Below are 13,677 nucleotides of genomic sequence, written 5' to 3'. Positions count from 1 at the left end.
CGTGATTTGTCCTGGAAAATATCCTTTTTAAATAAAGTATGCACCAGCTACCCATAGTAGCAGTGTTATGCCGGTATAGCCATGTCAACAGAGTAAATGTTTTCCTTGAATAAAAATATCACAGGAAAATTTCGCCCTTTACAGACAATACCATACACGAGAGTTTCCAGAAAATGGCAAATAATCACTGCTAGCTATTTTGTTGGATGGGTTTCCCAAAATTAGGGCTTAACTAGAGTGCTTTGCACTGGCTGGTGGCAGCTACAGAACAGACAATTCTTGACCTAAATGCTGATCTGTTGTTTCTTCTCAGCTTTGGTGTTCAATTAAGGCAGCTTAATTGAAGGCAAACAGCATAAAAGAAATGCTGAGTAACCATGAATCAAGCCCTACTGTTTAACAGGCAAAAATGCTGAAAGGCTTCCTGGAGTGCTGCGTGATCCATAAACCCACACTCACGCTGACAAAGTTCACTCACAGATGATTTATTCATGACCTCTCTGCTCCCTGGGACATCAGGGTGCCCTGGGGAGAAGTAACACCCAGACAAATGATTCAGCACGCACCAATTCAAAAAAAAAAAAAAGTAGTTTCCCCTATTTGAGTCTTCACCAGCTCTCAGATTAACAACCTTCATTTTCCATCATGCCAAGCACAGAGAGGGCATTTTTCTCAGGAAAGGACAAATCCTAAATTCCTAGAGCTCCCTAACCTGTTACCAGTGAGTAAGCATTGACTGTCTCAGGTCTGTGCAAGGATCAGTTGCTCTGGAAGTGACTAGAAGGAGCCTGAATGAGATTGCTTTTAGTAATGGCCCTGCTTTTTGAATCAGAAATAAATCCAATACCTTTCAAGACGGCGAAAGGAAACTCCCAAACACTGGGATTGTGTCCCAGATGAGATCCAAACTGGCAGAGAGTGGCTGCACCAACTGCAAAGGACAGCTGACATCCAAGTTTGAGCACATTCCCTTCAGCCCCAAAGCAGAGAACACAGAACAGCACCAGGGTGATGCTGCAGCATCTGGGAAGCTGCTCAGACAAGAGGAGCAGGCTGGAAGCAGCAGCCAAAACCCTCCTCAACACAAAGATCTCACTGAGCAGAGAATGTGCCAGGCCATAAATCTATAAGGACTGACACAAAATCAGCCTGGAAAGGGCAGAAGATTCCCAAAGAGGCATCCCAAGGTCAATGCCAGTAAAGTAGAGGATTCTCTTCGTGAGACAGCAATAATCAAAGCGTTGAGGGGGATTTTAATTTTTTTCAGCCGACAGAATTTCTGTTATTTCTAGATACCCCAAAAACGCCACATAATACAAACTCACATATTCAACAGTTGTGTGCCAAAACGTAAATGTGAACTTTTTCAATAGTCAGAAGTCTTTACAACATTGCCAAATTAAATAAAAAACCAGAACAACTAGGCCAAAGAGCAATTTAAGCCAGTACATGCATGCTATTATATCCATACTAACAAAATAGAACTTATTATCATGCTACAAAATATGCCAAGGTAATTTTTAAGATTTTTTTAAATTAGTTTTATGGTGCTACCCAGACTTTCCATGACTTAAAGATTTGGTGTGAAATAAACAGTTCTGTTTCCAACATTACTTGATGACTTTTAGATAAACCACAGCACTTGGCATCACATTTGCCACAAGGAAAAGCTCACCTAGGCTACTTAGTTTCCTTTTTCCATTTATGTCTAAATGCTCCCTACCAAAACCATCAGCTTTTTTCTGCCTTTTCCCCTGCAACAATTGCTCTCTATAGCTCTGGCTTCATGCTTTTAAAAGAGCAGATATATAAGAAAATCATAGAGAAAATGAAAGCAGACATCTATGCCTACTTGGTGTTCCAGCACATTTTGTAGGAGCTAGACAGAAATGTTTGCCTTGAAGAAAAGTAATAGGATCCCTGGTGGTAGCAAAAATATATAACCACAATTATATTCAGTGGGGTTTTTTTTATCAAATATGCCAAATATAATATGGACATTTTATCTCCATTTGACACTAAAGTTCAGGAAAAAAAAAAAACCACTTCATGAGATAGTGATTCTATACTAGCAGAATACCTTAGCCTATCACATTTTAATAAAAAACAATTTAACAGCATCCTCAAACTTGCTTAGACTGAAAAAGCAATTAAATCTCTGACACTTGCCAGTACTTTGCTGATTTCTAGACCAGACTAACTGGATATCAGATAGGTGAACAGAATCTCTGGGAGGTTTTTTTGGATAAGGTGTAAGATCTGAAAGTAATGCTGAACAATGTTCAAATGACAGGTAAAGCGATGAAAAATTATTGCTTGATTACCTTTGAAATTTGAGGTGAGCTACCTGGAATTTATACTATATTGAATGCAGTTACAAACACCTTTCTTCCATCACAAAGTTTTTTGCAGGTCAGCAACAAATCTGTCTCTGCTTTAAGCTCTGGAAACGAGGGCAGTGGAAAACCACAGCAACTCTGAAGCAATGATGTATGCCAATATTGCTTTACTCAGTTTTTACACATGAGGGACACGTGAATCACTGACTTAGTGAGGAGACACAAACTGGAGAGAGTAGGACTTCTGCTACTGTTTGACACAAAATCCATTAAAAATTACCTTGTGACACATATTTCTTATTTCAGATGCCCTCATGAGTGAAAACAACATGTGGAGTCAACCTGCATTGCCAGAGACACAAGTTTAAATTCCTACCTGTGGCAGCACAGGTCAATTGAGGTGGCCACGATCCCCAGAGCATCTCCATGCAATTGCAGAAAGCTCCAACCCACACAGAGCAACACCAGGGCACTCCAGGAGGCTGCAAGTGGCTGATCTTTTTGTTTTTGCAGCCCAACCTTTTATCCCCTCCTGCTGATGCACTGCACCTGTGTGCCTCTGCTCCCTGTGTGGTTATTCAGCACACCTGGGCACTCCATGGCTCCTTACCTTCAATTGTATTCACCTGTCCTGCACAGCTGCACCCATTAGGGATGAGGCTGGGCCACAACCCCACTGCCAATCACCATAAACTGTGCACCAGAATACATGAGAATATTTCCACCACACCCAGTCCAGCTCCTGTTCCAATTCCCCTTCATCCTTATCTAGAATCCTTTTACTCTAAATCCCAAAGCTCTCCCTCGTTAAGGCACCATTCCATTTACACAGGGGAAATCTACTGTGATCAACCAAAACCAGTCTAAACCCATGGCTGGCACATTTGTCACAAGCTAATTCCCAAACAACCTGAAACCAGCCCGACACAGTCAGCCTCACACACTGACACTAACAGTGAAAAAGTGAACACACCTCACTGCCCTTCCTGTATTTATGTAATACAAATTGATGTCGCAACCTGGATCTCGAGTATCTCCTCTCATGAATTATTCCCCTTCATTAACTCCACATATTTCATCCTAAGCCACACAAGTCAGCAGAAGCAGCCTTACTGAGGCCTTCTTGAATGATAGCACTTCACAGTCTCTCTGTCATCACTGAGCCACTGCATGACTTCACATATGGAATTTAAAATGGTTTTCTTTAGTGGTCAGATGGAGAAACAGCAAATGGCACATCCTACATGTTGTTACTCCCACATATTAAAGCTTCCCATGCTTTAGAACCCCGGGTATCTCCTGGAGCAGGGATAAAATGATTTCTCCACAGGCTTTTAACCATTTTCACATCACGATCCCACCAATTTTTCAAAACTCAAAAAGTTCACTGAAGACTGTTCAAAAAGTTAGGTGAAAAGATATCCCCATTTATAGACTTGCATTCTAAAGGCAATGTCAGTCATATTTCTATATGAAAATCCCCTCTCCCTAATCTCTTTCTTAGTACTGACAAAGGCTACTGTAAATAACAGACTTTAAAAAAAAAAAAAAACCAAACAAAAGCCACTTAGCTGCTTTGTGTCTTTTGGGATGTTTCTATTCCATGTGCCCAGCTGGCTTCAGTACTTCATTTTCTTAAATATAAAACCATAGAAAAGATATACCAGAGTGATAAAAAACTACTGCTAGGTCTCCAGAGAGCACCTAGCTCTATACCCAAATATTTATGGGTAAATAAAGCTGAGCTTGTGTTACCCAAACTGCTGCCCCACCTCAGTCCCCAGTGATTTGCTCAGAACTGGGTGTCAGCACAGCTGTGTGAAACCCCACAGACCTCACTGTTCTGTTACTATCACCAGCTTCTATGGCTAAATCCTTTTTTTTTTTTTTTTTAGGTTCTTGCCATGCCTTTCTGTGTTTGCCCTTCTTTACTGTTGGCATCCACTGGAGATCTGTTGGAAAGCCAGATAGCAATGACTTAGTCAAACCAACAAAAACTTCGTATGGGCATTAAGAGGTAAATTGAGGCTTTATTTTAGGTACCACTAGCACCATCATCATTTGAAACCAAGAAATTAGAAATTCAAGGTCCTTATTAGGGCAACTGTGTTCTGTTTGTTCTAAAACTGAACTTTGAACTCTAGAACTAACTTTGCCCTAAAAAACTTAAAACTCCAAGAATAATTGGGGTGTGCTGTCACTATTTAGACGTGGACCAAATGAAGGCAGGTCAAAATTTCATACCTCCTCCCTGATAAATCCATTACTGTCCTGAAGGATGGAAAAGACCTTCAAGATCATCCCAGCACAACCCCAAAACCACCACACCACACAGGCACCTCTTGAACAATAGAATTTATTTTAAAAAGCCAATCAACCAAAAAAAAAAAAAAAACCCAAACCCAAACGACCAAAAAGAGTGGCAAGCTTTGGAGAGACATCCTGGTGGCCAAAAAAGAGTGACAGGCTTTGGAGAGACATCCTGGTGGCCAAAAAAGAGTGACAGATTTTTGAGAGACATCCTGGTGGCCAAAAGGCCGTGTTGGGATTTTTCCCCTAAATGAAGGGACAGATTTGAGATTTAAATCAAATTAAATTTGATTTGATTTGTTTTATTTCAAAACACAGCACAGTTTTGGTGAGCACTGATTTCGGGGTCAGGGTGAGGTGTGAAAGACAAGAGTGAGGGACCTGGGGGATGGACAGGGCACTCCTGGGACAGCACAGGGTATTCCAGGATAGCACAGGGTATTCCAGGATAACACGGGGTATTCCAGGATAACACGGGGTATTCCAGGATAACATGGGGTATTCCAGGATAACACGGGGTGTCACCAGATGACACAAGCAAAAACGACGCAGCACAGCCTTGCTCACGATGAAGAGACTCATTTATTTCCTCTGACTCCAATCTCTTATAGTTCTCAAAAGGCGCCAGTGGATTGGAGGGTGAACGTGCCACCTCTCCAACGACACTGGACAAACCACCTGTACATCAAATTTCTCCTCCTCTGTGAAAGAATGCAAAACAACAGGTTGTTTACAGAAAGTTGTGTGGGAAAGTTCTCTACAAGAATGTAAACTCAGAAGGCTTTAGAAAACTCTTGATAATCAGGGCGACAACGGGGCACTCCCGGGATAGGACAGGGTATTCCAGCATAGCACGGGGTATTCCCGGTACAGCACAGGGTATTCCCGGGATAACACAGGGTATTCCTGGTGCAGCACAGGGTATTCCCGGGATAACACAGGGCACTCCCGGTACAGCACAGGGTATTCCCAGTACAGCACAGGGCACACCCGGGATAACACAGGGCACTCCCGGTACAGCACAGGGTATTCCCAGTACAGCACAGGGTATTCCCGGGATAACACAGGGCACTCCCGAGCCCCGGCCCGGCCCCGGGCCCGGTCAGTGCCGGCCGCCCTCAGCCGCGCCGCCGCCGCTCTGCAGCCCGGCGGAGCCTGCAGCAGGCCGCGGCCCTCCGCTCTGCACCGGCCCCGGGAAACACCGGGAAAGGCCGGGAAGCGCCGGGAAGCGCCAGAAAACACCGGGAAACACCGGGAAACGCCCGGAAACACCGGGAAGCGCCAGGAAACACCGGGAAGCGCCGGGCCCCTCAGGCCGGGGCCGGCCCTCCGCGCCGCCAGGCGTCGCCGTCGCCGCCGGCGGGCCGGAAGCGCCGCTCCCGCGGCCGCGCGGCTCTGCGCTGAGGCGCCGTTGATGGCCGCCGGCCGCCGGGGCAGCGCGCAGCGAGCGAGCCCACGGGCGGGTAGCGGCACCCGGCCCGCACGGCGGCACACGCACCGCGGGCAGGTACCGGGGCGGCCCGGCGGGCGGAAGGCAGCGGAAGGGCCGGGCCTTGGTGTGCCCGGGCCGGCCGTGCGGCAGTGCGGGCCCGGTTCCTCCGTGCCGGTGTTCAGCCGCGCCGCCCCTCCCGGAGCTCGGGCTCCCATCGCGCGGGGGCACACACCGGCAGGCCCCGGGCACTCCTTGGCTCTTTCCGCCGAGGAAAGACAAAAAGCCTTCTCCCGCAGGAGAAGCAGCCGCGCGCTCCGGCCACGGGCAGAGGAAAAGCGCCGAAGCTTCCGGCGAGAATTGCTGCGGATTAAGCGATCGCTGAGTTCCGTCGGCAGCAGTGCCATTCGAACAAAGCGAGGTGACAGACGCGCTGTGTTTTTCTGCGGTTTCATACAGGGCATATCACATAGCATAGTCAGCGGGCAGAACGGATACCTGACGGTGTAATAATTATTTGGGGTTTTTTTTCCCCCCATAGAAGACAAATTAGGTCTCTCAATAAGAAGAGTCCTGACGTACAATCCATGTGCAAATTTTGAAAATTCAGACTATCGCTTGTGTATTGACGTGGTGAGTTTCGGCCATGCACACAAACCCCACGTCACACAGCAGGAATCAGTCAAAAATGCACATTAGCACTTGAAGCAGGCTTGATGGAACAGACTTCTTTGAGTAAAGTTACTTGCTGTTGCCTAAACGCTGGTAAAATGTTAACTCAGCTGCAGTGAACTTTGCTCATTAACAGCTCCAGTTACCTTGGCTTAAAACACAAACTTTGTGCAGCTAACAAAAAAAAAAGATTGTCATTAGAGCTGGCTCACTAAGATGGTGAAGTTTGATAGGTGGTCTTTTAAAAATGATTAAAAAAGTCGTTCACACACCAGCCACTGTGAAGAATTTGACTCCCTCCCAGACACAACCAGTACCCTGCTTTTCCATTTGTCTGGGTTTTGCCTCTGCAGAATAGGGTGTAGGTGAACATAAACCTCCCAGTTAAGCAACGCTCGTTGTAATTGAGGTTTTTGGAGGATTTGAGAGCAAGTGACTCCTTCCTTTTTGTAGAAGTTTGTTTTTTTATGTTGTGGTGAAAATAGAGTGCAAGATGGGCTCAGGCTGTGGTGTGTTAGGGCCAGCACTGGGCTAGCAACAAACAGGGTGTGAGACCTAAATTGTTTTTACTTTTAACCCAATAACCAATCATGCAATGTGGGCTTTTTAATCCAATTACACAAAACCACCCAAACCCATGGAGAAGAAGGTGAAGAAGAAGGACCAGCCACCCACCTACATCTTGTCTTATATATATTACTATATTCTAAAACCTTAAAATCTAAGTTTTTCACCGTGTGATTCAAACCACACCACTATCCATACTCCACCCCCACAATCCCAGTTCTGTCATTCCATTCTGGAAGCTTCTCCACGGCCTCAGGTCAATGCAGAGTTCTCTTGGGGGTCAGTGCCTGGCAGCACAGAAAACCTGGGATTCTCAGCAGCCAGGGCTCCAGCATCAGTCTGCAGTGGCTCACTTGGCATTTGGGAATTTGGTTTGGTATTAGTGTATAACTGTGAAATAACTGCCCAACAGAGGGCTGCACACAAAGGGCACATGACCCCAGAAATGCACACACCTGGGGCTGCCAGCCTCGGTGCATAGCCCAGCCTGGTGCTTGCAAAGGCTCGGGTTGATGCTGCTGGGTGGGGATTGCTGACTGACACCAGCCAGCCTGTGCAGCCCACCTTCTGCAGCTTTTTTCTCCCCTTTAGAAGCTCCTTGGAAACAGGATGGGTGAGTTGTGTATCCATCAGCAGTCCCTTTCTGTGGGCAGTCAGGTCTTGGCTGGCAGGGATTGTCCCAAGAGAGGGCATCCCCAGGAAAACCAGTGACCAGAGCAGGCTGCTGTGTGAACAGTTCATCCACCTTATACCTTGCTCCCAGATTGCTTTTGAGACATTCATGCTATTAAACATTTTGAATAGATACTTATTTTAGCCAAAAAAAAAAGCCTCTGAAAGGAATAGAAAATGCATGGTTTGATTCCAGAATAAATTTAGTATCTTTTTATTTTATCTGGACTAGAAAGCTATCATTTCTTTACATGTTTTTTAAATTACTTAAATCCAGTATGTCAGGCTTATGGATAAAAGTTTGCATTGCAAGTCTGATGGATTTTAATGCTTTCTCTAGGGTGATCTTCACAGAAACTCCTGAAGGCTTCAAAGATTTATTTTGGGCAAAACAAATGAGAGAAGTTGTTCTGATAAAGTGAAATGAATCCTTGTTCAGTTGGAGTTCAGCTCCAAGCGACCAACGAATGCCATAAGACCTATTACACCCGTCACACTGGCTTCAAGACCAAACAAGACATCTCTTCATCTGACCTCCTGCTGCTTCAGCTGAGGACTGGGATAACCCTGTCAGAGGGCAACACAATCTGCCTCCACCATGCCAAAATTTACATTGAACGGTTTGAAGACTTACAAAAATCCTGTTGTGATCCCTTTAACATCCACAGAAAGCTGTCGAAGAAAAACCTGCGAGCCATCGACTTAGACGATGCGGCTTTTCTCAGTGCCAAGTTTGGGAGGCAGTTTGTTCCTGGTTGGAAGCTTTGTCCCAAATGTATGCAGATAATAAATGGGAGCGTGGATGTGGAACCTGAGGAGCGACAAAGGAGAAGGCTGGATCCAGATGTATGTACATGGATCAGCTTTCCCATCCCCTCTGTACTCTGCAAGCTATTAGATCAAGAAATCAAATTTTTCTCTCATAGAAATAAGAAAGGATGTAGTCTTTTCGACGTGCAGGAGTTTACTGTATTTAAACCTTTGTTTGGAGGACCTTAAAGATCTTCTCTAATTGAATAATACGGCCTCTAAGTTTTGGAGAATTGTGTCTGCTTATAAATTCATGTAAATACCAGGCTGCTGCTGGTATTTTAAGCTGTTATTCAAGCCTTGCAAAACAACAAAGTCCTGTGCTTGAAACCGAGCACTGCAGAAGTTGCCTCCAAAGATGTCTCTTCAGTTAAAAGCAACAAAAGGTGTTTCTCGTGCAGTTCATTAGGAAATGAGCCCGCTTTGAGGGGCATTAAGTGTTCTCCTGTGGTGGTGTCTGGGCTGTGAAGGCCGTGGCATTTGGTCGGGGCGCTGGTGAAGGCGTGGGAGGACAGGTCTCCAGGTGCTGAGCCTGCGCTGTGGCTGCTGCCTTGCTGGGTGCAGTGTTCAGGCTGTGCACAGGGAGCCCAAACAGCAAGAGCTTGCTGTGTGCACCCTGAGCAAAGAGGAGTTGCACCCTCAGAGCTGTTCCCCTGCTGTGTTTTCCAGTTATATGTCAGTGTGATTAGGAGGATGATTTGAAAGCATTGATTAAAACTGCTGCTACAAAGCTTGTGTTGCTGGGGTCAGGTACAGGAATAGTTCTCCAGCATAAAGATTTTAAGTTGTTTCTCCTGGGAAGTCATAGAATCGTAGGTCAATAATTCATCTAGGTTATTACAATATCCTTGACTGGATATTTTTTTTTTTAATTTGTATTTATAATTAAGTGACATTTTCTCTTCTTTCAGGGGCGTACAGCCAAGGCTTTAAAGTCTCTCCAGTTTGCTAACCCAGGACGACAGACTGAGTTCACTCCAGAGACCAGTAAAAGGGAAAAAAGAAGGCAAACAAAAATCTCAGTGTTTAATTCAGACAGGTAATTTGTTAGTTGTACTTACATTAACTTTCATTTGAAAATGAAATAGCCTCGATGGTCAGCCATTATCTATGTGGATGTTTGTGTGTGTATGAATTGGGTTCTTCATTTTAGGGATGCTGAAGATCAATAAAAGAGAAGATAAAATGTTAGCTTACAGTTCATATTTCAGGCAAACACAAAAAGGTGTTTGTCAGGCACAATACTACACAGACCACAGATGTAGCTATTAATACATGCATAAAATAAAATCCTGATAATAAGATAAATTTGAATACTGTAAGATCAAGTAGGCTACACTGAAAACATTGGTCATCATCCTTCTGTAAACTCAGTAGTTACACTTGGTAAACAAAAGTGTGCAAGTTAGGACTTTAACCTTCCTTTTGTAAAACAAAGTCAATATCCAAATTGAATAAGTTACAACCTTCTAATTTGACTGATAAAAAAAAAAAAAGACATTTTCTATTTGTCAAAATATGCAAGAAATGTCACATTAATGCATTGTATCACATTAAGTGTAACTGTGCCAGACAGAAACAGGCACTAAATGTGCTGCTCACCAGCTACACATCCTTCCCTCTGCCTCAGCAGAAGAGACAGAGTTTGGGCACAGAGTGGAGATACAGTTAGGACTGACAAATGTTACCAAATGCAGTAAGAGATGTATATCTTTGAAATGAACAGCGTTAAAGTGAGCACCTGAAGAAAGCAAACTGCCCTCCTGTCCTGGCTTTGCACTGGAGGCGTTCACAGAAGTGATGCAAAGCTTTTAGCCACTGGAAAGCTGTACACACCTCTGTGAAAAAAAACACATGTTAAAGATGAAAGGAAAACTTCCTTTCCGAGAAGTTCCTTTTTTCCTTCCTGCCTAGAAAATTCCAGCACCTGGGCATCGGTAACAAGCGGATTTTAACACGGAAAATACCTGCTTGCTTTCCATTGTACAGGCAAGTTATCCCAGCCAAGAGTAAGGTGTACGACAGCCAGGGGCTGCTGCTCTACAGCGGGATGGACCTGTGTGACTGCCTGGATGAAGATTGCCTGGGCTGCTTCTACGCCTGCCCCAAGTGCGGCTCCAACAAGTGCGGCACCGAGTGCCGCTGCGACCGCAAGTGGCTCTACGAGCAGATCGAGATCGAGGGAGGGGAGATCATTAAGAACAAGCACGTTGGCTAGGGGGCATGTGCACTATTCCACCCTGGATGGGTGGGCCAGGCTTTGGTTAAACACTGCACATGCAGCGTTTGGTTTAATGGAAGCTGCTTGTCGGGAGCCACGTGATGGATGTGCTCGCTTTCACAGTCGTTTTCAGAGTGGTTGTGGACATAGCCATAGTGCTGTCTTTTCACACTTGAGCTCTGCACTGCAATCAGGCCTGTTAGCCATGCAGGTAGGATCTCACTGAACAGCTGTATTCAAGTACAGGGTGCTGAATTCTAATGTGCTCTATCCTGAGCCACTCACTGTTCTTTCAGTCACTGTTTTATAGGATGTACCATCTCCGTGTATTCCTCATTTCTCCTTCTCAGTTTCAGGATCTCATGGGTTTTAATCTGTTTTGTGTGAAATGCTGTCAAAGTTCTCAATGAATTTACATGCAGTGTTAATAGAACTCTCTAGTATTAATAGTGAATACTGTGTCTTCTATAGAGTATTGAAGCTACACCTGATAAATCCAATCCTGTTCACTTATAAAGGAGTCAAAAGCATTTAGCTGTTCAGGTCTCATCCAAATTAGTAGGATTTGAGGTCAGGTTATTGTTATGAATTCATATTAATTCATATTAAAATATAAAAATTAAACTGTCAAAGCAATGTATTAAAGTATTACTTATTATTGTGGTTTCTGTAGAACAAAATTGTTTTGATTTTGGTCTGTTACCAGTCTGTAATTGGACTGAACCAGTACTTCCAACAGCCCTCTCCCAGTTTCTTTCTCTTTACTGATTTTTAAGGTTTATATGCAGCTGAAATGAGTTTCTGTTTCCAAGCCAGGATATTCTAGACTGTTACCAAAAAAAACCCAGATGAATGGAAAGCATCTTTGGTTGATACATTATCTGTCTTCATAATATTAAACTTTTACACTATAACAAAAATTACTGAAAAGATTCTATAAATTAAGTGTTAGTAACATTTTTATTCTTTGTATTCTTGTTGTGTTTTGTATAAATTTCCTATTCTTTGATGACTTGGAAGATCTGCATGTTTGTTAGGTCAGATTTTTTTCAATAACACTGTTAAGTTCTTGCAGACTTACTTGGTAAAGTTGTATAATTTTGCAATGTGCTCAGCAGAACTTTTTCTGTTCTGATAAGTGTCATGAATGTTGCTGTGCCAAAATCCAAAGTTATGCTTTGAGTTCTGCTGACATCTGCTGGTCCTGCTGGAGTATAAGCACTGAGATGCTACATTTTTATTAAATCTGTTATAAAAATAATCAGACTCTTTTTTTTTGGTCAGAGCATTGGCAGGTGTTGCAGTGGGTGTCTCTCGCTGTTTCATCTCTTAAGCAAATTCAAACAGGAGAGTGAGAGGGGAAAAGCTGTTTGAGTCATGTCATTTACATGTGTTTATTATGTTGTTTTAATTAGACCAGAGTTGGCAGTGCCCATTGTTAATAAAAACTTAACAGGCTTCCATGTGTGTGATGAGTGTAACCCCTTCAGGTCCTTGTATTCACTAACTACCAGTAACTTGAGTTGCCCAGAGCATCTCTTTATTAGAACAGCATTGCTCCATCTCCATTAAGTCTGTGCAAAGTTAGTACATTCAGCCTCTCATTTTACAGCTGCACCAGCAGTGATTACTTTCCCAAATAAAACACTTGTTTCCTAAAAATACAAATAGTGAGTACTGTCCCTAAGGACACTTAGGGTTTAAGTTTTTTTTGTCTGGTGAAAAGATGTCCTTTTGGTGTTGGCTGTTCACATGTTCTCCTAACATATTTAGGACATTTCCATTTAGCTGCATTTCCTTAACATGCCTAGGCTGTAGTGTGTCACTAAGTTCAGCATGTTTTTATACAGTTCTATATGCTTCACAACCGTTTTTCTCTTAAAAAAACATTGTTACAAGTCAGACTTTACCATCTTGCTAGATTTAACCTGCTTACAGCACGAATTTCTCTTTTTGCTGTTTTTATAAATGCCACACAAACTATTTTGTCATCATCTAAAGTGACTGAGCATGTGACTCCCAGCAGCACGTGTACTTCCCCATCTGCCAGAATTCCTCACCTAAGCCTGTTAAACAGGACATTATTTCAATAGAGCCAAAGGAAACAGCTGCTTTCCATAAAATCCAAAATTTATAATCACTTTATGCTCTGCAGTGAAGCCAACTGTAGGTGTACCTCAGTGGCTGTATTAAAACTTTCCTTTTGGTATTAATTGCAAAAATTTATGCCTTGGCAACGTTTATATATTCAAGGGACAAAAAGCAATGATAATAAAAGACTCTGGTTTATAAAGAATGCATACATATCCCATGAATCAATTTGAGTTGATTGAAAAGAAGCTCTGAATTGTGTAAGAAACCAAGCCAGTCCTTAACACTCTACTCCTCACACAGAGCAAACTTCACTTCACATTTAGAAAATGGGCAAGTTTAACATCTTCAAAAGCCAGTGAGGGTTTGTTGACCCTGTGAGAATTGCTGCACAAACCTGTGCTCAGACCAGAGATACCACAAAGGGATAGTGCCCCTTCATGAAGCTGAACATTTAAAACCAGTTAAGTATCCCTTATTTGTCTTAAATACCAGTATAGTGCAGTCAGGTAATTAACTCAGAGAAGCTTTACATTAACTTTTTCAGCATTATGCTACAAAAAGAC

The 13,677-nt window shown here is 43.5% G+C and overlaps 1 protein-coding gene across 2 annotated transcripts; it reads left to right on the top strand.

The window, feature by feature from the left end:
- The first annotated feature begins 6,118 nt into the window (after positions 1 to 6,118).
- Positions 6,119 to 12,281, top strand: ARL14EP (ADP ribosylation factor like GTPase 14 effector protein). Of its 2 annotated transcripts, XM_053979741.1 has the most exons (5): positions 6,119 to 6,499; positions 6,620 to 6,711; positions 8,330 to 8,835; positions 9,711 to 9,838; positions 10,789 to 12,281. In XM_053979741.1, the coding sequence occupies exons 3-5, from the start codon at positions 8,413 to 8,415 to the stop codon at positions 11,015 to 11,017; spliced, it is 780 nt and encodes a 259-aa protein (XP_053835716.1). In that variant the 5' UTR covers positions 6,119 to 6,499; positions 6,620 to 6,711; positions 8,330 to 8,412; the 3' UTR covers positions 11,018 to 12,281. The 2 variants fall into 2 exon arrangements, with proteins under 2 accessions (XP_053835716.1, XP_053835715.1); XM_053979740.1 differs by lacking the exon at positions 6,620 to 6,711.
- The last annotated feature ends 1,396 nt before the right edge of the window (positions 12,282 to 13,677 follow it).

Source organism: Vidua macroura, chromosome 6, assembly GCF_024509145.1.
Source record: "Vidua macroura isolate BioBank_ID:100142 chromosome 6, ASM2450914v1, whole genome shotgun sequence".
Classification (NCBI taxonomy): domain Eukaryota; kingdom Metazoa; phylum Chordata; class Aves; order Passeriformes; family Viduidae; genus Vidua; species Vidua macroura.
The sequence above is the reverse complement of the archived record's forward strand: the minus strand, read 5'-3'. Positions and strand labels throughout refer to the sequence as shown.

Coding starts and splice junctions, on each gene's coding strand:
- ARL14EP (XM_053979740.1), top strand. CDS start 8,413: ATGAATCCTTGTTCAGTTGGAGTTCAGCTCCAAGCGACCAACGAATGC. Junction 8,836..9,710: donor GGAGAAGGCTGGATCCAGAT/GTATGTACATGG, acceptor CTCTTCTTTCAG/GGGCGTACAGCCAAGGCTTT. Junction 9,839..10,788: donor TCAGTGTTTAATTCAGACAG/GTAATTTGTTAG, acceptor TCCATTGTACAG/GCAAGTTATCCCAGCCAAGA.